The 24,993-nt window shown below is 42.6% G+C and overlaps 2 protein-coding genes across 4 annotated transcripts; one reads left to right on the top strand and one right to left on the bottom strand.

The window, feature by feature from the left end:
- The first annotated feature begins 780 nt into the window (after positions 1-780).
- Positions 781-16,554, top strand: trmt6 (tRNA methyltransferase 6 non-catalytic subunit). The gene is made up of 12 exons (XM_064924783.1): positions 781-1,072; positions 1,439-1,569; positions 1,677-1,786; positions 2,376-2,467; positions 2,581-2,664; positions 2,847-2,971; positions 14,051-14,221; positions 14,333-14,505; positions 14,645-14,730; positions 15,315-15,417; positions 15,890-15,976; positions 16,083-16,554. The coding sequence occupies exons 1-12, from the start codon at positions 966-968 to the stop codon at positions 16,242-16,244; spliced, it is 1,431 nt and encodes a 476-aa protein (XP_064780855.1). The 5' UTR covers positions 781-965; the 3' UTR covers positions 16,245-16,554.
- A 258-nt stretch (positions 16,555-16,812) lies between these two features.
- On the bottom strand, positions 16,813-24,046 carry LOC135505719 (golgin subfamily A member 6-like protein 24). 3 transcript variants are annotated; one of them, XM_064924786.1, is made up of 7 exons: positions 23,852-24,046; positions 22,159-22,205; positions 21,954-22,047; positions 19,931-20,777; positions 18,565-18,706; positions 18,294-18,392; positions 16,813-17,088 (listed from the first exon to the last, which is right to left on the bottom strand). In XM_064924786.1, exons 1-7 carry the CDS (start codon positions 23,898-23,900, stop codon positions 17,005-17,007), a joined length of 1,362 nt encoding a protein of 453 aa, XP_064780858.1. In that variant the 5' UTR covers positions 23,901-24,046; the 3' UTR covers positions 16,813-17,004. The 3 variants fall into 3 exon arrangements, with proteins under 3 accessions (XP_064780858.1, XP_064780857.1, XP_064780859.1); XM_064924785.1 differs by having other exon boundaries at positions 19,901-20,777; XM_064924787.1 differs by lacking the exons at positions 21,954-22,047; positions 22,159-22,205 and having other exon boundaries at positions 19,901-20,777.
- Between the last annotated feature and the right edge of the window lie 947 nt (positions 24,047-24,993).

Genomic DNA, 24,993 nt, shown 5'->3' on the forward strand with positions numbered 1-24,993 from the left:
CCACCAGGATGCCCGGCATCAGAACATTCCAGGCATTCCCGTGATTGGCAGATAGCAGGTTGATTGACATGTCGGACCCCGCGAACACCGGGTACTGGTCAGTACAACACAACCACCTCCTAGCCTAACACATAACACACAGCTGTCTGTGCGGGTCGCTACAGTACTTTATCCTTATTTTAAACGCTTTTGTGTCAGTAGTTGTTGTTAAAGCGAATCAAAAGCTTATGCTAGCTCAACACGTTGCCGTAGGCCCTGCTTTGCTGATCTCTAGCAACATGGATAGATGGAAATCGCCACATAATGCTACACATTAAGTCATATATCCTTATATTTTAGTATCTTGACATTTCATGGTAGTCTCTTTAAATGTCGAGTTAGTTTCTCGAAATGTTTAGTTAGTATCTCGAAATTTGTATTGTATCAACAACAAAAATATATTCGTGGCGGGGATGACTAGCTAAAACACAGCCATGACCGGAAGTGCCTTTTCCGTAGCAAGTTAAGATCATTTATGCAGCAGGTTAGGATAATGAATGTAGCCGGTAAAGAGAATGAGGTTTTGGTTAGGGACTATTATATTATGATGTGCTACAAAAGCCACACTTCCGCTAGTAGTCCTCGAGTCACAAACGAAATGGATATTTCTGAAGTCGATTTTCCCCCTGTTTTCTCGACCACCTATCGGAAGCTAGAAAATCCTGGTACTTCTCTGCCATTGGAGGATACGCTCTACGAACATCAATGAGCCAATCAGAGTCGAGTACGATGAGCGATTGATACAGCGTCGACTAATTGTCCTGAATGCTAAGGAAATGCAGGCTAGCACGTGGGTAAATTCAGTAGGTGATTTCTCCCAAAAATACTTGATTTCAGTACATTATTATTCTCTTTGGTGATTTAAAACTCACATTCTAGTGGGTGAAAAATCGATTTTACTACTAAGCTGGCTATCAAGCTTTCTAATGGCGGACAATGGCGACAATGACTCCCAGCACAGAGTGAATGAGGGTGACTACGTAGTACTGAAACGGGGAGACATCTACAAAGCTGTGCAGATTCAAAAGAAAAAGTGAGTCCTCACACAACATGCACATGCACAATCGCATTATCTGTTGATTTACGTTCGCTAACAATGCTTCACAGTCAAGTCAAACCTTTTGCCTGTACTAGTGTTACTAGTTTGCAAGCTATGTCTGGTGGATTAGCATTGTCCAATTGTCATCATCGCTTGCTAGCTAGGAGTAGGATACTCAGCCAGGTAACTTTAACGTAGCATTTTTACATTTTATAGAAGATAATGTCATGTTGCCAGCTTCAAGCTGGATGACGTATTGGCAGCACTCCAGTTGTGTAGTCAGTATAGTGTATCACAGTGGACTCACTGTGTGTCAATGTGCGTTTGAGGTTATCTGACATGTCTTCTTCCCAACCCCAGGAAAACAGTATTTGAAAAGCAGTGGTTCTTCCTGGACAATGCAGTGGGGGAGTTGTATGGGACCACCTTTGAAGTTGTGACTGGTGGGACACTGCAGCCACGGAAACCTAAATGCGCCGAGAGCTCTGCAGGTAGCTACATGCCGACAACAACAATTATTATTCTCTCATTCCAGTAAGGATTCAGTTGTCCAGGCACCGAGTTGATGTCTGTGTCTTGTTTTTGTGCGCCTCTTTAGATGCCAAGGAAGCAGGAACGGACAACCGGAACATTCTGGATGATGGGAAATCACAGAAACTCACCAGAGATGACATTGAGACCCTCAAAGAGCAGGGTCTGAAGGGACAGGTACCTCTGGATATATGTGGATTAGTTGTCATTAATGTGGATTAGTTGTCACTAGCTGGAAGTGGAGATCCTGGACTGACGTGGTTACATGTGGTCTGCGGTTGTGAGGCTGGGCTCTAAAATGACATTGGTAGAGAAATGAACATTCAATTATCTGGCAACAGCTCTGGTGGACATTCCGACAGTCAGCATGCCAATTGCACGCTCCCTCAACTTTAGACATCCGTGGCGTTGTGTTGTAACAAAACTGCACATTTTAGAATGGCCTTTTGTCCCCAGCACAAGGTGCACCTGTGTAGTGATCATGCTGTTTATTCAGCTCCATATTATGCCTCACCTGTCAGGTAGATGGATTATGGCAAAGGAGACATGCTCACGAATGGGGATGTAAACAAATGTGTGCACAAAATTTGAGAGAAATAAGCTTTTTGTGCATATGGAACATTTCTGGGATCTTTTATTTCAGCTCGTAAAACATGGGACCAACACTTTTACATGTTGCATTTATGTTTTTGTTCAGTATGCGTTGGAAGTCATGATGAAAGATTTGTCTTTGTTGAGGATGCTCCTCTGACTTCACTTTCCATAGGAAATAGTCCAGCAGCTGATAGAGAACAGTACAACATTCAGGGACAAGACTGAGTTTGCACAGGAGAAATACATCAAGAAAAAAAAGAAAAAGTGAGTCAGTGGAATATATAGATATCTGCACACACACACTCCAGGACCAGGGTTAGTGATGAATGAAATAGGGCTTTCCAAGTTCTGAATGTCTTGTGTTCTGTTCCCTCCAGGTATGAGAACAGTGTGATGGTTCTAAGGCCCTCCTGTCGTGTCCTGGCTATGATGTACCACGGCAGAGAACCAGGGAAGATATGGTGAGTGTAGCCAGCTAAGTCATACCGAGGCCTCTTTGTAGGTCCTGATGTTTTTTCCTGTCTAGGTCAAGTGATCAGGAAAACCTCTGGACCCAAATTCATTTTTATTAAGAGAAGTTCCTCTCTGTATTTTATGTGGTTGTTGTAGTAACCAAGACTGTGTCTCTGCCTCCCTCCACCAGCCACCTGCGGTATGACACCCTTGCCCAGATGTTGACTATGGGGAATATCCATGCAGGCAGTAAGGTGCTGGTGTTTGAGACCTGTGCTGGACTGGTGCTGGGGGCTGTCATGGAGAGGATGGGAGGTAACTAGACTATAGAAATGTCTGGAAGTATCATGGCCAGACCTGCCATGATCTGCATCTATAATGGCACCCTATTCCCTATATAGTGTAGTAGGTTTGAACAGAGCCTCAAAAGTAGTGCACTATGCAGGGAATAGGGTGCCATGTCGGACTCGCCACATGATGGCTTAATTCTGCATGGTTTATGAATTGTGTTTGCTCTGTGGCAAGCCGGTCTATTCCCTGTCTATGTTTACCATGCTCTGACTGCCATGTCAGCAGTCAACGTTTTATGTAATACATTTCAATTGGAAGGTCCTGTAACGAATAGACATCTGTTTTCATGACATTTTAGTCATTTAGCAGATGCTCTTATCCAGAGCAACTTACAGTTAGTGCATTTACCTTAAGATAGCTAGGTGGGTCTAGAGCTGCTGCGGTGACCGCATGCCACACCGTCGGTGTCATGACCATAGTAAAATGCGCTCTGGACCAATGTTCAGTCTAAGCTGCGTGTGTGCACAGTAGCCCCGAGACTGCTTCGCGGCTCCCCAGGACTGCTTTATAGAGCGCAGAAGAAATGTCAGGCCACGGAGAGAAGCACGAGATTGAACTTCACTTAACTAACAGGGAAAACTCTAGAAAGTTAACACTATCAACGTTTCCCTTTCCTGTGGCAATGGTGATCTACTCAACGCAATATTAGCCTCTTCCAATGCAACAGAACGAAACAAACAATGCAAGAGATTTTGTTGTAGGCAGAACGCATCAGAGTAGGATTCTACACAGACCGTTGCGACAACCAATCAGAGCTGCAGTAGGCCTATATGCAAATAGACCATTGCCATATATGGATCTGTGCCATTTACTTTGAACTGGACTGTGTTGATAGCTGTGGTCGTGAGTAGGGCTGTGAATGTCATGAAAGTGTGTTAGCCGGTGATTGCCAAGCAAAAAGCTGCCGGTCTCACAGTAATTGACCGTCAATTAACATAAACACATTTAGCAGCCTACAAGCCATTTTAAAAGGTCTAATAGATCCATGTAATATAGCCTACATACACCTTCACAATAAATCCATTATTTATTTAAATAAAAAAGCATGATATAAAGACAATGTAGTCTATTTCAGAATAACAGAATAGCATACTCTGAGTTGTCCTCTGAGTTGTCTGATGTGTCTATACCAAATAGCTGTGGGCTACAGTAGTTCATTTAGCGGGCAAGATTTGCTTATTATTCCGTGGCCTTATTTTGTAGTATGAAGAATACAATTGAACAAAGTTAAATAAAATATATTTTCTCCAAACAATTTGAGGGAGTGCGCACATGAGGCTATTCTGCGTTGAGCGGTTAACAAAGAAATAAGTACTCCTATATGCTTAATTTGAAGTTATTAAACTAACTTTTTATTTGTGCTACAAACGTTGGGCTATATGTTTTGATTTGAAAAAAGTTGCTTGAAAGGCATGAGCTCTGCTTTGTTTTTTGTGCCGGCTGTACACATTCATCAGTCTCTCATTCACAAATTGACAAGCACTTCATAATTCCTCGAATTTCACGGCGGCATCCCCTTTGTGGCCGTAATGTACCCTAAACAATCCATGCCTTTTGCGGCCCGGAGTGCTGCGTTGTCCCTTGGTGTGCTGTGCAATCGGAAGCGTCTCTCACTCTCATGGCTGTCGGTCACGTGATCGGGTCTTTTTTCACCAGGATACAAGTGAAGACAGACACATTGGGGACGTAACTGCGTGCGTCCTTATCCAATTCCGAGGTGCATATTGAAGATATTGGAAGAACTCTCCACATTTACTTTTCGTTAGGCCTACTCATCTTGTTGGCTAACAGGCTAGTGCTTTTGCTGTCCATGTCAATCTACTGTCCCCCATAGTATGACTTATTCTGTGTGAGAAATAAATATTTCATACATAGTCTGGGACAGTTGTGGGATGCAATAGATCCCAAATTAATACAACCAATAGCATCAAAACAACTTTTCTTTAATGCAATGTGGCTGACGGAACAGATCAGAACGTTTAGCTTAAAATGTTGATAAACTATTAGGCTATTTCTTCAGATAATAAGTGAAGCAATGAGCACATGGTAGTAGGCCATAAGCACGGCTGTTCCATTAGCGGAAAACACCATTATCAAAAGTGACCGCAAATGTGATTATGCATGTAATGCTTTTATTAGAAAGTGCATTTTTATGGTGAAAACAATCTTCCCCAAACTTGAAACTCACACGCTGCTTTATGTCTCCCAGTTAGACTCTAAACCCCCTGTAAAGCGGATTAATGGGCTTCATTTTAACAAGTTATTTGGCCACTTTAGTTGTGATACAAACCTTATTACTTAAATGTAAATGTAAATGTTATTAAAACATATAAGCCTATGGGCTAGGCTACATAAGGTGTGCAACTATGATTTGAAGAAGTTGACAAAAAAAGCTTTGTTTCTTATTATTCACAAGTGATAATAATATACTTTTATTGTTTAAAAAAATATATATATATTTTCCTTAACTGCATTGTTGGTTAATGGCTTGTAAGTAAGCATGTCACTGTAAAGTCTACTACACCTGTTGTATTCGGCGCATGTGACATACTATTTGATTTGGTATAATTCACAAGTGATAGGTAGGCTATACTCATGTTGTAAATATAAGCAGTGTGCTTAATATTAGGAAAGTTGAGAAATAAATATAGTAGGTCTAGCCTATAGAAAGCTGATGGGATGCTCGTCTTTTTATTAGCGGCCATCACTCTGTTTTCTTCCGCAATTGCGTAGCCTATAGAAATGTTGCGCAACATGAGCTCCTGGGCTCTCATTAAGTGTTTGATTAGATTTTCCAAACATTTTCATTGATGTCAGAGCGATTAGTGCTGAGTACCAGGCAGTTAGCAAGTTTGGTAGGCTACCAATGACCAGCAGCATCATCAGAGCTTGGAGAAACCTAATTACCGTGACTAAACACGGTCACGTGGAATTTGACTGCCTTCATGACTCGTGACCGCCGGTAGATGCGCTTGTGTTGAGATCAAAGCGAGAGCTGCTTGTAGCCACGTGCACATTTTGTTTATATCCTTTGCTAGTTATTGAGTTATTAGCCCAGTTATAGATCATTTGTAGGCAGCGATAGGGGAGCAATTGCTTCCTAAAAGAGCGCAAAATGTGTACATCTCTAGACATATTTGAAAAAGCAAGTCAGGTAAGAGCCTTTTTGTTTTGTCTTAAAGGGGCAGTGTTGTATTTTGAAAGTGGATTGAATATGCTAAATGGCCAATAGGCAGAGGGTAGCATAATTTGTCTGATTCTCTGTATTAATGGCATGTGAAGAATAATGCATTTTATTTTGTGGTGGTTTCTTCCATCAAAAAAAAAAAAAAAAAAACATTTTCGGTCACCTCTGTGTCTGAAGGACAAGTGTATAAACAGGTTGTCAAGCCCTGCATGTTTTTTTTTCCAAAAGTCTCATGGACTGTAGGCCTACATTCCATTGTTTTTGATAGTAGGCCACTCTGGTAGGCCTACATCATGATCAAATAGCTGCGATAGCCTACTTGGCCACTGTTAAAACTGTAACTTAAAGCGGGTACAGCCTCTGTGTTCACACAGCGCTGGAAGAATTTTCACAACGTTGAAGTTTGTGCTCAGCAGACCTGAAATTTGCTCAGTGCCCTAAAATGTGCTCTGGACAGGTTGGTACCAACTCGCTAATTACCATCAGGTCGCTAATGACCTGGTACTCAGCATTCTATTGTCCTTCTAACATCAGTGCTATTGACAAACCACACCGAACACTTATCATCCAAACAGTACCATGCTTTTAAAACTCACCTCACTGTGATGAACAATTTGAAGAAAGACTTTTTAACCGGTTGAAACTGAGTCAAAAACATGGTCGTTGTGGAAGCCTCAAAAACAAAACGGACGGCACTTTCTAAGGTGATGATTCATTCCATAACTCCCATACACGTATTAGAACTTATGCACACGCATAGGACTATATATGAGCCTAAGGCTGAAAATACCTGAATCAAAATGATGGTCAACCTTAGTTTAAAAAAAAAATAAGGTTTGAGTTTACCACATATTACACACAGCAGAAAAACATAAAACAAAACGGATTTGAGATGTCTTTGGTACATAATTGGTCGAGCCTATACTCCGAAATTAAATGAATTATAGTAATTGCCTTTAAGTGTGGACTGTATTACCCACGAGTCTGGGAGGGAAAGTATCGCCCTAGGCGGTGCTGTTGGTTCATTGATTGTGCAGGGCGGCTTACAGTTGTCCTACAATTATAGAAAATTATTGTGTATTTGGTTTTGAATAGCCTAGTAATAGTGAATTTTGTATATTTCTATAATTAATAGGCTGACACATTACCTTTTAGCTATTACAGAATACCACTGTGCTTTTCCCATCCCATCTCCTTCATTCCCTTCTCGTGCAGAGCAGAGGAGGCTGCTGAGGGGAGGACGGCTCATAATAATGTCCAGAACGGAGCGAATGGAATGGCACCAAACACCTGGAAACCATGTTTGATCCATTTGATCCCATTCCACTGATTCCACTCCAGCCATTACCACGAGCCCATTCTCCCCAATTACGGTGCTACCAAACTCCTTTGGCACAGATGGCCTGTCAACATTTTAATGAAATATGTTTTGTTTTGAAAACATGCTACTATTGATGTTCCCGAACAGATGTAACTTGTTTTCCCAAATTAAGCACGGGGTATCTGCAAATTATATTGGGCGGAATATCATTTGTCGCACAGTGAGAATATGCTCCTCAAACAGTGGTTGATGTGTGTCGTGAAAAAGTACTTGCCCCCTTTCTGATAATCTCTATTTTTGCAAGTTAAAAAAAACTGAATGTTATCAGATCTTCAACCTTGCTGCATGACCCAGCTGCACTTCAGCTCACAGACGGATGGCCTGTCATTGTCCTGTAGAATCCTCTGACACAGAGCACAATCTATGGTTCCTCCTTTTAAGGCAAGTCGCCCAGGTCCTGAGGCAGCAAAGCATCCCCAAACCATCACACTACCACCACCATGCTTGACCATTGGTTTGAGGTTCTTACTATGAAATGCAGTGTTTGGTTTTCGCCGGGCATAATGGGACCCATGTCATCCAAAACGTTGACTCAATTATGACAAAAAAAGCACCTGGAAGCACCTGGAGGATGATCAAGAATCTTGAAAGAATGTTCTATGGACAGATGAGTCAAAAGTCTAACTTGGACGACATGGGTCCCATTTATAGTCTCATCATGCAGCCCATATCTTTGGATTTCTACGTCATTCTAAGGTATGTCAAGTTTCCAAATAACTCTTAAGTCTAGCACATAGGACTTGTTTCAAGTGATCACTTTTACGCTCAACATATCCACTTATCCATATCCACATATACGTACTCTATCCGGATTGGGGGAAAATATTGGTTCTATTTCACCTAAGTTTAATTATATTCTTCTTACTATAAAATAATGGCACGGGACTTATAAGCATATCTTGTCTTCAAAATGCAGAAGCCTACAGTCTATGGCACGGCACTGTGACATCACATACAATAGGCCAATTACATTCTGTTCTTCTGAAATCCATTTTCCTCGTCATAACCTTTCTTTAGGTCTGCCTAAAATAAATCATGTATTTATTGTGGCGCGCATCAGCGGCTTGTATGCATTGAGGCATGTAAATTCTAAATGTGCGTGTGTTAATTAACGGTAAATTACCATGAGACAGGCAGTCTTTTGCATGACAATAACCAGCGGGCACAAAATGTCATGCCACAGCCCTACGTGGCGTATTCAGACCCCTTGACTTTTTCCACATTTTCTTACATTACAGCCTTATTCTAAAATGGATAAATAATATAATCTGCATAATTTACACACAATACCCCATAATGACAAAGCGAAAAGTTTTTGTTTTGCAAATGTATAAAAAATAAACATACCTTATTTACATAAGTATTCAGACCCTTTGCTATGAGACTCAATTTAGCGCAGGTGCATCCTGTTTCCATTGATCATCCTTGAAATGTGTCTACAGCTTGATTGGAGTCCACCTGTGGTAAATTTATTTGATTTGGAAAGGCACACACCTGTCTATATAATGTCCCACAGTTAACAGTGCATGTCATGGGAAAAAAACAAGCCATGGGGTCAAAGGAATTGTCCGTAGAGCTCCAAGACAGGATTGTGTCGAGGCACCGATCTGGGGAAGGGTACCAAAAAATGTCTGCAGCATTGAAGGGGTCCAAGAACACAGTGACCTCCATCATTCTTAAATGGAAGAAGTTTGGAACCACCAAGACTCTTCTTAGAGCTGGCTGCCCTATGGTCACTCTGATAGAGCTCCAGAGTTCTTCTATGGATTTGGTTGTCTTTCTGGAAGGTTCTCCCATCTCTGCAACACTCCACCAATCAGGCTTTTATGGTAGAGTGGCCAGACGGAAGCCACTCAGTAAAAGGCACATGACAGCCCACTTGGAGTTTGCCAAACGGCACCTAAAATGGCTCAGACCATGAGAAACAAGATTCTCTGGTCTGATGAAACCAAGATTGAACACTTTGTCCTGACTGCCAAGCGTCACGTCTGGAGAAAACCTAGAACCACCCCTATGGTGAAGCATGGTGGTGGCAGCATCATGCTGTGTGGATGTTTTTCAGTGGCAGGGGCTGAGAGACTATTGAGGATCAAGGGGGGGGGAATGAACGGAGAAAAGTACAGAGAGATCCTTGATGAAAGCCTGCTCAGGACCTCCGACTGGGGCAAAGATTCACCTTCCACCAGGACAATGACCCTAAGCACACATCCAAGACAACGCAGGTGTGTCCTTGAGTGGCCCAGCCAGAGCCCGGACTTGAACTCGATCGAACATCTCTGCAGCGACGCTCCCCATCCAACCTGACAGAGCTTGAGATGATCTGCAGAGAAGAATGTGAGATACTCCCCAAATACAGGTTTGCCAAGCTTTCAGCGTCATACTTGTTATGACTCTCCTGGTCTCTTCTGCTCTCTAGTATTACCAAAGCAATGCCTTTGTCCCGTCAGAAGACTTTTGCTGCAAAAAAACAATAACACCCAAAAAGTGAATATTGGAACAATATTTCTGTGATAGGCATGTTAGGAATGGTCAGTGTGGATCTAAAGAATAGTCATGTCATATTGTTTATTTTGTGATATCATTAACTATATAACGAAAATACTGTAAGTTAGGAAGGAAACCCCCTTCGACTGTTAAGTTTCCATCCAATTTGATGTTAATACAATATGAAGAACGATTAAACTATTTTTTTTGTTAAGATGGGCATGTAATTTTAGTTTTCTAGCGAGATCCTAATTTTAACTAAGCTACGCTCAAAATGAGGTCAGAGGAGCTTGTCAGTGTGGTGGAACTGCCCTTTCTGACCAGAGTGCTTAAAAGACCTCGCTAAGAATGAACATATTCAGACCAGCAGACGGACAGCGTGAGCTCAACGTTACGAATTGTTGAAACTCTGAGACTCAACACGAGGTGAGAAGATAACCTCCACTACAAGACCAGAAACATTGTCTGCAGCTGTGCCTGTGAAAGTGGTCCCAGAACTTTGACTAAAGACACGAGGTGGGAAGGAAGAAATCCCATCTCACTGGTGCATCTGAGTAGGAATTCTACTTGAACACTCCACTACCAGAGAAGCTCTCCAACTAAGGACATGGTGACCACAGGTGGACAAGCCGAAGCCTTACACCGATGCATGAACTATAACTACCCTGTCCACATAGAAGGGTTGATTGGTTCAACAGAGATAGATGACAAACAAAGACATCTACGCGTTAATATATACATTGCATTTCTTATCGCATGGGCGCTGGTTAGGGTATTAAGTATTCTGATTACTGTGAGCATAGTTTCCAAATGTATATACGATAAGTTTGACTCTTTGTCTCTCCCTCTTTTTATCTACCCCTCCCTCTCCGTATGTGTAACAAGCCATCACATTGTGTCAGTCCACTAGGGACTTTTGTCTCATGTAAGTGTGTGTTTATTCTGTGTTATTATTTAGTTAATAAATTATCTAAATACATTTGTGTTTTACTGAATGATCAGAAAAGTCTGGTGTTCTTTCGGATGCAAGAGGTCTGCGACGTTCAGAATGAGACTATGCATGAGGTAATGATTAATAAATGACTGTTATTGATATATCTTATACCACCTCCCGACTTAAACTCAAGATAACTCGTTAAACAACCTCTCCCGTGGTGCCCCAAATTCCTAATGAGTTAATTGCTACATGAATAATTTAATCAGGTAACAATTAAACATAGTTTGAGTCGATAACAGGCATCACATTAATGAAAGTCCCGACATACCCAAGAATACTTGAGTCTGTAGTTGCTGCCAAAGGTCCTTCAACAAAGTACTGAGTAAAGTGTCTGAATACATAAGTAAATGTGATATTTCAGTATTTTCTTTCATTTAGCAAAAATTATAAAAACCTGTTTTGCTTTGTCATTATGGGGTATTGTGTGTCGATTGGGAGGGGGGAAACGATTTAATCAATTTTAGAATAAGGCTGTAACGTAACAAAATGTTGAAAAAGTCAAGGAGTCTGAATACTTTCCAAATGCACTGTATCATCGTCATAGTAAAAAAAAAAAAACTCAAAATAGCTATTAGCAAAGTCCGCTAATAGGGTGGGTTAAAGTGCGAGTGTTAGTTTACGAAATACATTTTTTTTGTTAGGGTGGGGAGTGGTGCGAGGGGGGACGGGGGGATGCTGTGGGATTATTTAAGATACTCTTTGAAGAGAGAGGGTTTTAGATGTTTTCAGAAGATGGGCAGGGACTCTACTGTCCTAGCTTCAGGGGGAAGCTGGTTCCACCATTGGGGTGCAAGGATAGAGAAGAGGGGGGACGGGGGGATGCTATGGGATTATTTAAGATACTCTTTGATGAGAGAGGGTTTTAGATGTTTTCAGAAGATGGGTAGGGACTCTGCTGTCCTAGCTTCAGGGGGAAGCTGGTTCCACCATTGGGGTGCAAGGATAGAGAAGAGGGGGACGGGGGGATGCTATGGGATTATTTAAGATACACATATTGCACATATTAGTTAATTAATTTACTAATTCTTTCTTTTGGAAAAGTTTTATTGGTACAATTCCTTTAAAAACAGCTCATACATTTTTTACATCATTTATACACATAAAAACGGCAAAAAAGCATAAAACACAGCATTTGAAAGTTACATTTAAATTTAAAAACGTTAAAAAAGTACATGTTAAAAAGTACATGTTGTTAAAACCAATGAAAACAACTATGAATAAAAGTACTTTCCTTATAAAAACATCAAATCTGTAAAGGCCATTTAAAATGTGTACTAATGATCTAACAAAGGTAAAACGTTTTTAAGACATGAAAAACATGTTAAAAAGCCACTTTGTTAAAAGGCTGTCTTCAGTCCCTTGTACAGGAGCGGGGTGAGTCTTTATCAAGCTCACCTCATCCTGCTCCTCTGAATGGATCATCTTCCCGTCCTTCGGGGCCCAGAGGGGATCCCTCCCCTAGGCGCATCGCCCTAGGCGCCGCAGCGCTGTCAGGCCGTGGCCGCCGGGACCTAGGGTGTTGTGGGGGACCCTTCTCTTGGGGTTTTCACTAATAAGGCTTGTCAACATGCCCAGACATGGATGCAATAAGCAAGCTTACTAGCTAAGCAGGTAGCTATGTGACCTTTTAGGAAGGATTACTCCTCTGTGGTGTTGGCTAGCTAGCTATATTAGCTGGTTAGATAAACATGGTGTTAAGATATCAGATAGCTAGCTACATTGGCTAATAGCTCCTAACGTTAGCTGGTTACCATTTTGAACGTGCACCAAGTGAAATGAGCGATGGAGGGAGATGTGATAGGGAGCCAGAGTTAAGGCGTCTGGTGTTTGTTTTTTTCAATCTGTAGCAAGCCGAAGTCTACGCCCCTTTGTCTGTGATTGGTTAACAGTAGGGATTCTGCAATAAAGTCTTTGATGTCATTCAATGAGTGGCGATTCGTTTACTGCACTGTAAAATTGCGTGACTAAAATGAATGACAGATTTCTGGAGTCAACAGATTTCAAGTCTCAACCCGCTTATTTCTTGACGGATAGCTAAACTACCCAAGTGGACCAAAGCGCAGCGTGATCTGGGTTCCACATCTTTTTATTACTATGTGAAACTCACAGCAAAACAAAAAATCTCAAACGAAACGTGAAGCTAACAATAGTGCTAACAGGCAACTATCCATAGTCAAGATCCCACAAAACACAAAGGAGAAATGGCTGCCTAAATATGATCCCCAATCAGAGACAACAATAAACAGCTGCCTCTGATTGGGAACCATACCAGGCCAACATAGAAATATAAATCACCTAGATGACCCACCCTAGTCACACCCCGACCTAAGCTCTCTATGGTCAGGGTGTGACAATATGATGTCCTTCAATACAGGCGTGATATGCTGGAGTGATGCTTATATGCAAATGTTGTTGATCTGTAGGCTAATATGGAAGGCAAACTGATTGTTTGTCTTCGGTAGCACCATAGACTCCACTGATAAACCAAAACAAGCTCAATAACTCAATGTATGCACACACTACTATTGAATATGCATTCACCTGTATTGTGGATAGGCCTAGGCTACATCTTGACATACCCAGTTGAGGGTTACCATTGAAATCAAATGATTAACATTATTGTTATGTAGTTAGATTGGTAAAAGCACAGGCAGATGTATTGTTTGATTTTAAAATGTATGCAAGGATCATCAACTCTATTCAGCTGGTTGGTCGGATGGTCGGGGACCGGAACATAATTATAAATCATTTGTTAACTGCAAATTGCAGTCGAGGTAGGGTGGGGCCTGAACGTCGCGGGCATGGGTAGGAAAGGTCGTACTCTACGGATGTTGTAGAGCATGAACCTGCAGAAGCGAGTCACTGCTTTGACGTTAGCAGAGAACGACAGGGTGTTGTCCAGGGCCACGCCAAGGTTCTTTGCCCTGGGAGGGTGACACTTCCATCTTCATATTATAATATTATATACATATATCTCTCCTCTCTCTCATCCAGGCTATGGGTCAGTGGTGCAGATGTACCCAGGAGGAGGCCCTGTGAGGGCGGGGATGGAGAGCTTTGGGTTCCCCTCCCACTTCCACGACACACTCCATGAGTTCCCCATCTGTCATGTCAACGCACTGCTGGCGGGGGCACTGGACACAGAGGCCAAAGACATAGACGCAGGTGTGCGTTTGTGTTTATACTAGGAATGTAATCATTTAGTAGACCAGCAAATGCTATACTATCTTATCTATTGAATTGATCAAGTTTATTTTTTTTTTGTCACAACTGCAGATTCCAGACAAGGCAATGGGGACAAGTCCAACCTGACCCAGACTGACTCAGAGAAGGCAGAAAGCAAGGAGTGCCGCCCAGACACAGAGGACCAATGCATGGAGACTAGTACCATTACAGACCCTGCCGCGGACAAGGAGAGAGAGGAGAGGGAGAAACTTAGAGAGATCAGAGTATGACAGCACATAGTAAAGCAGCAAATGGCGTCTGTTGTTTGTCACACCTGTTTGTGCTTGCGTGTTCCAAAGATTTGTTCAACTTAGTCCGATCAATGGCGCGCAAATTGAACAGCAACTGTGTGTTGTTTTTTAGGGCCAGGAGAAGAAGGTGAAGATGGAGGAGAAGAGGAAGAAATTAGCTGCTGCTGCTGCCGTGCTGGAGGGGAGGAACGCTGATGGGTCAGCCTGTTCTCTGTTCTCACCTTCCACCATCTTTCTGTTTTAATAACACTTGGCGACAGTGAACTCTAGACTTGTTTATGAAACCATTAATAAGAGGTAATAAACATGTATGAGCACTAATAACCAGTATAACAACTCTGTGGCACTAAAATTACACCCCCTTGACACGTGAGTTAAATAATCCGTGTAAATAGTCACAGTGACAGTTTCTGCTCTGCCGGCATGTTGGTGTTTTCTTGCACGGTCTAAAAATCAGTGAAACACGGCCATGCTAACATCTTCGTGTCCGCACAAGACGAGCAAAAGGGGATCGCTCAGCAGTTATCTTGATCAGAAGGGAGAGAGGTGTGACACGTCTAGTTAAAGACGATTGATGTCTGGACTTTCAGCACACGTCATCTCATCCTGCGTTTAATCATTTGCTTTGTCGGTGAGGCGAGGGCTTTCATCTGTCAAGTTTTGCCAGCTCAGTTTTCAACGGGAGGGAGGACAGAAAGAAGAAAACATGTTCATGGTGTTCGAACAGGCCACCACACTGGTAGTAAAATATGTGTTTAATACCTGTTTGTTCTCCTCCTCAGGTTGGTGATTGCCAGTCGGTTCCACCCCTGTCCAGTTCTACTGGGCCTCATCAAGTTCCTCGCTCCCTCCAGACCCTTTGTAGTGTACTCTCAATACAAAGAGGTGTGATTCTCTAGTATGCTTCCTAGTAGTACTGATGACGATACCAGTATTGCAATATTTTTCCCATGGCAAAAATGAAAACACGAAGCAGACTAAACTCTTTGCTCCTATAAAAACCTGCTTTGTGTTTTGTTTTCTTGTCACGATATTAAAGAGTATTGCGATACGTGTATCGAACCGGCATACTTTCTAGTGTGTGTCGTGTTCTTAATAATGGAGCGTATTTAATCGTCTTCTTACTGTACAACCCAAACTTTGTGTACTACAGACCCTTCATAGTATGTTGTTGCCAGTAGACCCTAGTGTACTGAAATTATATATTTATTGTCTTTCTGCAGTGGGAAATCTCCTATCAAATCCACTGATAAAACTGTCTGTAATCTAGTCTGGAGTTCGGAAATATCACCCCTGTCATGTTCACTCTGATATGGCCTTCGTTGCTCCTCTGTTATTAAATCTCTCTCTCCCACAGCCTCTGATAGAGTGCTATACAAAGCTCAGGGAACAAGGCGGAGCAGTCAGCCTGCGACTCACCGATTCCTGGATCAGACATTACCAGGTATAATCATTTTCAAACTGAACTGTACCTCTGTGGAAGCATCCGTGTTTGTAGTACCAGCACTAGCTTTTACCTTTGACCTCACTTCCTGTGTTTGTGTGTGTAGGTGTTGCCTAACAGGACGCACCCCGTGCTGCTGATGAGTGGGGGCGGGGGCTACCTCCTCTCAGGGACGACCGTTGCTACGGATACGCCGAAGATGGGCCCGAGGAGAGGAGAGGAGCCAGCCGCAAAGCGACTGAAACTCACAGAGACCACAGAGGGATAACACATCAAACTTGTTGTGGTCACCCATTTGTTGTGAAATGTATAACATTGATGACATCATTTATCTGTACTTGTGGGATAGGACTGAAATCTCTCACGCATCTTAAGATCAGTTATATAATCATTTGGCTGCTATTGAGCCATGGAGCTGCTCTCCAAAGCTCTTATCTCCCAAATGCGGCATTTCGTTATCATTACATTTTTTTTGAAGAATGCGCCGTGGTGCAATAAAGAAGTCATGTTTTTGAAGACTCATCCCGTAACGCATCTGTGTATGAATTTCAATAAAATGCAGTGCTCTAAAGATACTATTACTGTTGATAAGCTTGTGTTCATGAGGTATTAAAGTTCTTTGTATAATTGTTTCGAAGGAGGAAAAATACTGAGATGTTAGGCTTTGGTCCCGGGATAATCTATTTTATTAAATGCACACTGAAGAAACAAACAACCATTCAAAAGTTTGAAGAAAACGGCAATGCACACTTTAAATATATAGAGAAATCTGTGACAAATAAGCAAAGCATCTGTTTTATCTTTAATATTATCTAATAGAAACTAAACGGTCTCCATGCTGATTCTTTTGTACCTGAATTTTTTAATTTAACCTTTATTTACGTTGTTGTTATCACAGCAGAATTTGTGGCAAGTCTCTTAGATTTGTTTTTTTGTTCTCCCACCTCTTCATCTCTCTTTAATGTTTTCTTAAACAAGGTTAGCACACTGAGCTCGTAGTTTAGCATCCCTGTCGGCCTGGCCACTATCTATTTGCTCCTGTTTTCATGCATCTTCTCAGCAATTTTCTGTAGCTCCATGTCCATAGCTGCTAGGTTTTGCAGCTCCTTCTCCTGAAAACACACCATGTTATTATTGCTTAATTTACATCTCTTCATTTAGGCTACTATTCTAGGTAGAAAGAACACTGATAAAATTGTGAAACCTCAAAAACTACATTTGTTGTGTGCATTGATCCCTTCTGGAACAGGGCAAGCCCTTCAATAAAAATAAACATTTTAAAATGCCATATTTCACACCATGTAACCACAGCTCCTGAAATCAGACTGCTCTTAATTAGCCACTACTTTCCCTGGATCTTAATACGGTTCAATGGTGTAGATATTCCCAGTGTAGTCTGAAAACTGTCAGGATGAAAAAGAATAGCCAACAGGCATCCATTCTCTCCCTCCCCCATTGTATTCCATCGCAGGCGGTAAGATGGCCCGGGCCGCACCACTATCAGCTCTAATAGGGGTGGTTTGGTACGGTGGGTCGTGAGGGCGCCCTTTGAAGAGGGGATGTACTGTAATTACGGAGGTTTTGGTGCAATCGCTGCTGCAGCAATAAAAACCGCGGGAGATAGAGGAAAAAGAGATGCGCTTTTCTCTGCAGCTCGAAGCACAGTCTCAAAGCCTGTGATTTAATTGCTTGCAGATGGCTTCCACAGTGCAAAGGACACCATTTCTTTCAGGGACACACATCTCTTATTTAGCCTACTCCTGATTCTTTTGAAGCCTATGGGTGCCAAACAACAAGGAGTTGCAGAGGAATATATGAATAACATTAAGCTGCTGAGTGAGCCACAACCACTATGTAGGAGGACATGCTCTGAGTCAAAGGGGGGCTTTCTCTTCATGTGTTTGTACCTACACTCATTCACACACAGGCGTTTCCCTTCTAGAATATCACGGCTCATTTTGAGATGTGAAGCCTCACCCTGAGCCAGGTCTCCTAGAGATAAGCATATGGTTTCTGTTATCCAGCAGAGAGGGCAGTCTCTTCTCACAGCAGACTACAGAGGGCAACATCCAATATTGGGCATTCATAATTTTCATGGCTTGCCATGTGTTTTCTCACTTCAATAAAAACTGGATTTTGGTGTCTGTGTACAACAGCGTAAAACATCCAAAACCTGATCATTCATTTCAGTTATCTCTCAGCAGATCTTATCTAAGAAGTTCAATATGATGCTTATGATAAAGCCTAGTAATTCCCCATAAAGATGAATGTTCTGTGTCATATCATGTTACGTAAAGGTATTGTGTGACGATATTACCTCCTCTGGGGTTAGAGGTATGCTCTTCTGCCTCTCTTCTGCTGGCTCTGATTGGCTGGCCAGTTGGTGCCTCTTCAGCAGCTTTGCCAGTTCCTCCAGCTTAGCCAATCAAATCACATCATAGAAACAGTGGAAGGAAATACAAGAAACGAGTGTCTAGAAACACTACGAATTAAATCAACACAATCATACAAACTAAAAAAGGATTCAAACTTTGACCGTAGTCCAGTCGAACAAGATATCTATGTCATCATAGGTGGTACATAGAAACCTTATGTGATGGTGTAAGTGGCTCTATGCCTCTCTTCCACCAGGCAGGGTGGTAGTATCCTCTGTACGCCCAGGGAGAACGTTTCTCATACATCTCGCCCAGGAGACGACTCTTCACCTCACTCCTCTTCTCCGCCAGGTACCTGTCACACAAACACCAGCAGAATATACACTCAGGGTCCTTTCCCAGACACAGATTAAGCCTAGTTCTGGACTAAAAAGCATGTCCTTGGCTGTGTCTAATATGACTAGAGCCACATAGACGTCGTGGCATTTGAGGCATAAGCTACGTTTCCATCCAATTGAAGACAGGTTTTCATGTGAGTATTCTAAAATCTGCATAAAAACAATATGCTCACTTTCCCACCAGAGATTGTCCATCAAATTGACTTGCTGCAGATACAAGGCTGTGGGTGATGATATAGTTCACATCAAAAATATTTTTGCAGGTAAATTACCATTGATTGCATTTTCAACTCCATTGATGGTTTTTTCACAAAAAAATGTTTGCATTATATAGCAAGTGTGCCAACTCTGTAGAGTTATTTCTTCTCCATGCTTTCCGGAAGAGTGGCGTTGGGAGGATCACACAACATGTGACTTCAATTTTACTTTGAAATGATGATGGGGGCATTTAGTTTTTGTTTTAAAAAATACTGTAAAATCACCAGGAATTCAGCAACAACAAAAAAATGGTTCCCAACTTTTCCCTCCAATTAAAAAAACACACATGCGACCGTGTCTCAATGTCATCAAGGTATGATATTATTGTTATTTTCAAATACAATACATTTTTGGGGGTTAGTTGTGGTCAATTTACAGCAGGGACTATCATCTGTATTCAGCCACGGGACAATATTTTGTTGCGCGGATGGTTGGGGGGCTGGAACATAATTACAAATCATTTGTAGACTGCAAATAAATTGATCACAAGAAACCCTTACAGATATAATGTTTGAGTAAAACGTAATAATTTCAAACTTTGCTTAGATTTGTAGACAATCGCGTGTCTCTCAATTATGAGTGGGAATACTTGGGAACAGATTTCCTAAATTAAAATCACATGGAGCTGATTTCCTGGTGTTTCTACAGTCTTTCATGTCCAACAATGAATTGTTATTATCATTTTTTTCTTTTCTTTTTTGCTCGGAAAACATGGTGGGCGAAATGGCTCACAAGCCGCCATTTGGGGAACCCTGATCTAATTATTATAATTATGTACCTGTGCCCCCCCCAATCCGGTTGAGTCTAGTTGACTACCCCTCATACACTCCTGAAAAACAGTTTCTGTAAGAGAAAAATATGAATAGACAGATAAATACATCAGAGCCTCTTGCCTCTCTCTCTCCTCCTCGGCATCTCCGTACCTCTTCTCCTCCTGTTCGTCAGAATCACTCCTTCGTTCCTCTTCTTCCTCCGCCGAGGAATCCCCACGGTGTTGGTGACGCTTGTTGTGATGGTACCTGTTTGTTGGTTTCCAGATTCTCTTCTCTCTATCCTCCTCTTCTTCGGACTCATCTGATCTCTTTTCCTCTGATTCCTCCTCTGATGAGTCAGCACCTCGTTTGTGGTGTTTCTTGTGGTGAGATCTGTGTGGGGGTTTCCACATTCTTTTCTCTCTTTCCTCTTCCTCCTCTCTCTTTTCCTTCTCATCTTTCAGATCCCAGGACTCCTGACTGCACTTTTCACCTTTGTCATCTCGTATGTGTAATTTCTTTGGGGTGTACCGATAGGTAGGCCTATATCTCTTCTCCTTCTCTTCGCCCAGGCTCCAGGACTCTTGGCTGCGTTCCTCTTCTGGTTCTTCTCTCTCCTCCTCTAAACCGTCTTTGTCTGGTTTGTGGTGTGTCTTTGGGGTGTACCGATAGGTAGGCCTATATCTCTTCTCCTTCTCATCACCCAGGCTCCAGGATTCCTGACTACGTTCTTCGTCTGGCTCTTCTCTCTCCTCCTCAGACACCTCTTTATGATGATACCTGTGCGTTGGTTTCCAAATCCTCTTCTCCTTCTCCTCGTTGAGGTCCCATGATTCCTGGCTGTGCTCTTCATCCTCCGGTGTCTCTCTCTTCTCCTCCACAGACTTCAGGCGGGCCTCAATGTCCTTCACATCAGCCCCTGGAACCTCAAGCTCAGGTTCATGACCTTTGACCTCCTCTTTATGGGTCAGCACCTCCTCATCACTTTTCTTCTCCAGAAGAGCAGCATGTTGGGCACCTGTAGAGGAGGTGGAGGGAGAAGGGACATTCAATATCCACACTATCTACTACTCTGTCATTGTCTCATGTTGTCCAATTCAAGCCCCGCTCCGTAAGTTCCCCGTCAATCAAAACATAGTCCCTTCGAGAGCTTGGAACGATAAGGTTTTATCTGCATTTTTGTTCAAATTTAGCTATTGACATAGCCTTGTTCTGTTCAATGTTCTCTACCTCTAAATACACCAATTCATGTTGTTTAAGTTCAAAATCACACCATACAAAAATTGCTGACATTATTCAAACCAATAAGGGTTCGGAACTTTGAAGACATTTATCTCAGAATCATCTTTTCTTTACAGATTGAACCTTATAGTCCCAAACTCTCGCTTTCATTAGTTAATTTTGGTGACCATTGCAAAATGGCACTCAACAGTGTATGGAGAAAGCTCAGCATCTGTCTCCCATAGTGTCATATTTATATTCAGCTAAGTATAATTTCCATAAATACAGAAGCCAATCTAGGTTGCTCTATTCATATCTCCTCAGCTGGTTGCCAGGTTGCAGCTCTATATTTCTGGTCTCTGTGGTAACAGAAGCCCCACCGAGTCCCTATGACCTACAGTAAGAACTCTGTAGAACATTACTGTCTGCATCAGCAACAAACGGTGCCACCCTCCAGAAGGAACCGTTCTTTCACCATCTCTGCCTCCAAGTCAATAGTCTGAAGTATTGCTTCCCCTGCTCCTCTCCTTTCCTTCATTTCCCTTGCGGATAAAAGATTGCAGTCAGAGTACAGTATAACTGCAGTTCATTTCTGCAGTTGCTGCGTACAAAATGCCACAGTCGATTGCAGTTACTGCAGTTTTAAAACTGCAACAAACCAAATTGGAAGGGATTTCCATTGACATTGCAGAGCGAAACAGACGAAAGGGATTTCTTGGTAGCGTCACGCATCAGGGTAGACAAACAAGGTTCATTAACCCCAGTCTTGTAAACAAGCACTGACAATTGCTTTCACAACTGGGGAAGCCACACTGTACACTAATGAAACGTGCCTTAGATTCGTCTCTACAATAAAAGAGCAATTTCCTCCTACAGTACTGGTTAAGATGTTTTTTTTTCTCCCATTATGGTGCTATGTTTTTCTATGTACTGCTTTTGAAATACAACAACTGATGATGTAAAGACTACTTGCCTGCTTTGAGAATGTCTTTGCATTCCTGATCCAGAGGGTGAGAGTCAGGTTTGGTCAGTGCCTTTGACAGGACCTCAACCAAGCACCGTGTTACCTTAAACACAGTAACAAGCAACCTGTCACGATTCTCTCATTAAAGCATAGATTGTAATTTCCATTGAATAAAAATACAATGTTATCCAGAGACTAAAAACATGTTTCGTACCACATCTTCTCTCTGTCGTTCTTTTCCAACGGGAAGTAATAGATTTTCTGTAGATTCGTAAGAAGATCGGTCAGAATGTGGGTCTGTGTTGAAAACAACTTACTTCTCCTAAACAATCGGGTAAGAGGTTCCATTTTGTTTTGCAAAATGAACGTGTGATATACACTGAGTATACTAAACATTAAGAACACCTGCTCTTTTCATGACAGTCTGACCAGGTGAATCCAGGTGAAAGCTACGATCACTTATCGATGTCACTACATTGTAGATGAAGTACAATCATTGTAGATGAAGGGGAGGAGACAGGTTAGAGAAGGATTTTTAAGCCTTGAGACAATTGAGACATGGATTGTGTATATGTGCCATTCAGAGGGTGAATGGGCAAGACGAACGATTTAAGTGCGAACAGAGTATGGTACTAGGCGCCAAGCGCACTGGTTTGTGTCAAGAACTGCAGCCCTGCTGGGTTTTTCACATTCAACAGTTTCCCGTGTGACTCAAAAATGGTCCACCACCCAAAGGACATCCAGCCAACTTGACACAGCTGTGGGAAGCATTAGAGTCAACATGGGCCAGCATCCCTGTGGATCACTTTCGACACCTTTTAGAGTCCATGCTCCTACGAATGTAGACTTTTCTGAGTGCAAAAAGAAGGGGGGGGGGTGAAGGTGTTCCTAATGTTTGGTATACTTAGTGTAGATGAGAAATTATAACAACTTCACTCAAGATAAACAGTCAAGTAGAGAAAATCCGCCATACAGGGCAACAAAAAAAGGCATGCAACACACGCTCACGCAGAGGCACTCTCCATGGTGCTGGAACACAGCTACTATACTACATGCAACACACGCTCACGCAGAGGCACTCTCCATGGTGCTGGAACACAGCTACTATACTACATGCAACACACGCTCTCCATGGTGCTGGAACAGAGCAACACTCTCCATGGTGCTGGAACACAGCTACTATACTACATGCAACACACGCTCACGCAGAGGCACTCTCCATGGTGCTGGAACACAGCTACTATACTACATGCAACACACGCTCACGCAGAGGCACTCTCCATGGTGCTGGAACACAGCTACTATACTACATGCAACACACGCTCACGCAGAGGCACTCTCCATGGTGCTGGAACACAGCTACTATACTACATGCAACACACGCTCACGCAGAGGCACTCTCCATGGTGCTGGAACACAGCTACTATACTATGCATGCAACACATGGTGCTGGAACACACGCAGAGCTCACGCACTCTCCATGGTGCTGGAACACAGCTACTATACTACATGCAACACATGCTCACACTCTCCATGGTGCTGGAACACAGCTACTATACTGCATGCAACACACGCTCACGCAGAGGCACTCTCCATGGTGCTGGAAAACAGCTACTATACTACATGCAACACACGCTCACGCAGAGGCACTCTCCATGGTGCTGGAACACAGCTACTATACTGCATGCAACACACGCTCACGCAGAGGCACTCTCCATGGTGCTGGAACACAGCTACTATACTACATGCAACACACGCTCACGCAGAGGCACTCTCCATGGTGCTGGAACACAGCTACTATACTACATGCAACACACGCTCACGCAGAGGCACTCTCCATGGTGCTGGAACACGGCTACTATACTACATGCACCATTGAAAACAAACCAAATTCACCTATAGCTTACCTGCGAAGAAAGACGCAACCAAAGCAAAAACAAGCACAAGTTTCATCATGGAAGAATTAGATTATCTCCCCGTAGAAATGACATAAAAAAAGAGCTGATAACTTCAAGCATCAACTCTAAAGACAGCACTGCCAAGCCAGCTCCCCCGGCTCCCGTTCTCCCTCTGTGCGTATTGGAACGGTTGTGTGGGTTCTTCTGCGGTATGCTTCTTGTCTGAGAAGTAGGGGGAGGCACACCATATATCAGGTCTGAACTGGAAGAGGCGTAGGAGGGATGTAGACGACACCTGCGTCATTATTAGATCAGATCCCAATCAGGATGTGTTCTGTGTCCATCCAAATGAATATCACATGAGACAATAGCCTACAGCAAGATGTCAACAGTCTTTTGTACACATTTGTTTGGGGAACGTAACAACCGGCCCCAGAGTTCCAAGCTGTGTCAGTGTGTTTACGTCAGACTAGTTGTCAGTCACAGAGAAATGGGTGCAAAACAAGAAGTTTCATTTCGATAGATCAAAGTTCAGTTCAGGGATGAAAGAAACGATGGCATCTCTCCAGAACCCTTCATCTAATATATATTTCTCCTTTGAGTCCCCCAGTTACAGCTGTTTTCGTCAGTCTCTGAGAACAGTTATGCAACACTTTTATGATCTCTCTTTGGCTTGGGGAATGTTACATTATTTTAACATAGCCATCACAGCACCACCCCTCCCCCCACCACTCTGTGTGTGTTTGTGTGTGTGTGTGTGTGTGTGTGTGTGTGTGTGTGTGTGTGTGTGTGTGTGTGTGTGTGTGTGTGTGTGTGTGTGTGTGTGTGTGTGTGTGTGTGTGTGTGTGTGTGTGTGTGCGTGTGTGAGTGTGTTTGTGTGTGGAGGCTGGAGCTAAGTAATATATATGGACTGTATATAGCCAACCATCTGTGAATAATGGGCAGCTGTAGGCTATCAGAACATGTAGGCTGTCAGAACATGTAGGCTGTCAGAACATGTAGGCTGTCAGAACATGTAGGCTGTCAGAACATGTGGGCTGTCAGAACATGTAGGCTGTCAGAACATGTAGGCTGTCAGAACATGTAGGCTGTCAGAACATGTAAGCTGTCAGAACATGTAGGCTGTCAGAACATGTAGGCTGTCAGAACAT

Source organism: Oncorhynchus masou, chromosome 19 (genome assembly GCF_036934945.1).
Source record: "Oncorhynchus masou masou isolate Uvic2021 chromosome 19, UVic_Omas_1.1, whole genome shotgun sequence".
Lineage (NCBI taxonomy): Eukaryota > Metazoa > Chordata > Actinopteri > Salmoniformes > Salmonidae > Oncorhynchus > Oncorhynchus masou.

Bases quoted from the DNA above. Each gene is read 5' to 3' on its own strand.
- trmt6 (XM_064924783.1), top strand. From the start codon at position 966: ATGGCGGACAATGGCGACAATGACTCCCAGCACAGAGTGAATGAGGGT. The intron at 1,570-1,676 runs GTAGCTACATGC...GCGCCTCTTTAG, and splicing joins ATGCGCCGAGAGCTCTGCAG to ATGCCAAGGAAGCAGGAACG. The intron at 2,468-2,580 runs GTGAGTCAGTGG...TGTTCCCTCCAG, and splicing joins ATCAAGAAAAAAAAGAAAAA to GTATGAGAACAGTGTGATGG.
- LOC135505719 (XM_064924785.1), bottom strand. From the start codon at position 23,900: ATGATGAAACTTGTGCTTGTTTTTGCTTTGGTTGCGTCTTTCTTCGCA. The intron at 22,048-22,158 runs GTACGAAACATG...ACTGTGTTTAAG, and splicing joins AACGACAGAGAGAAGATGTG to GTAACACGGTGCTTGGTTGA. The intron at 18,393-18,564 runs GTTTCTATGTAC...TGATTGGCTAAG, and splicing joins CACTTACACCATCACATAAG to CTGGAGGAACTGGCAAAGCT.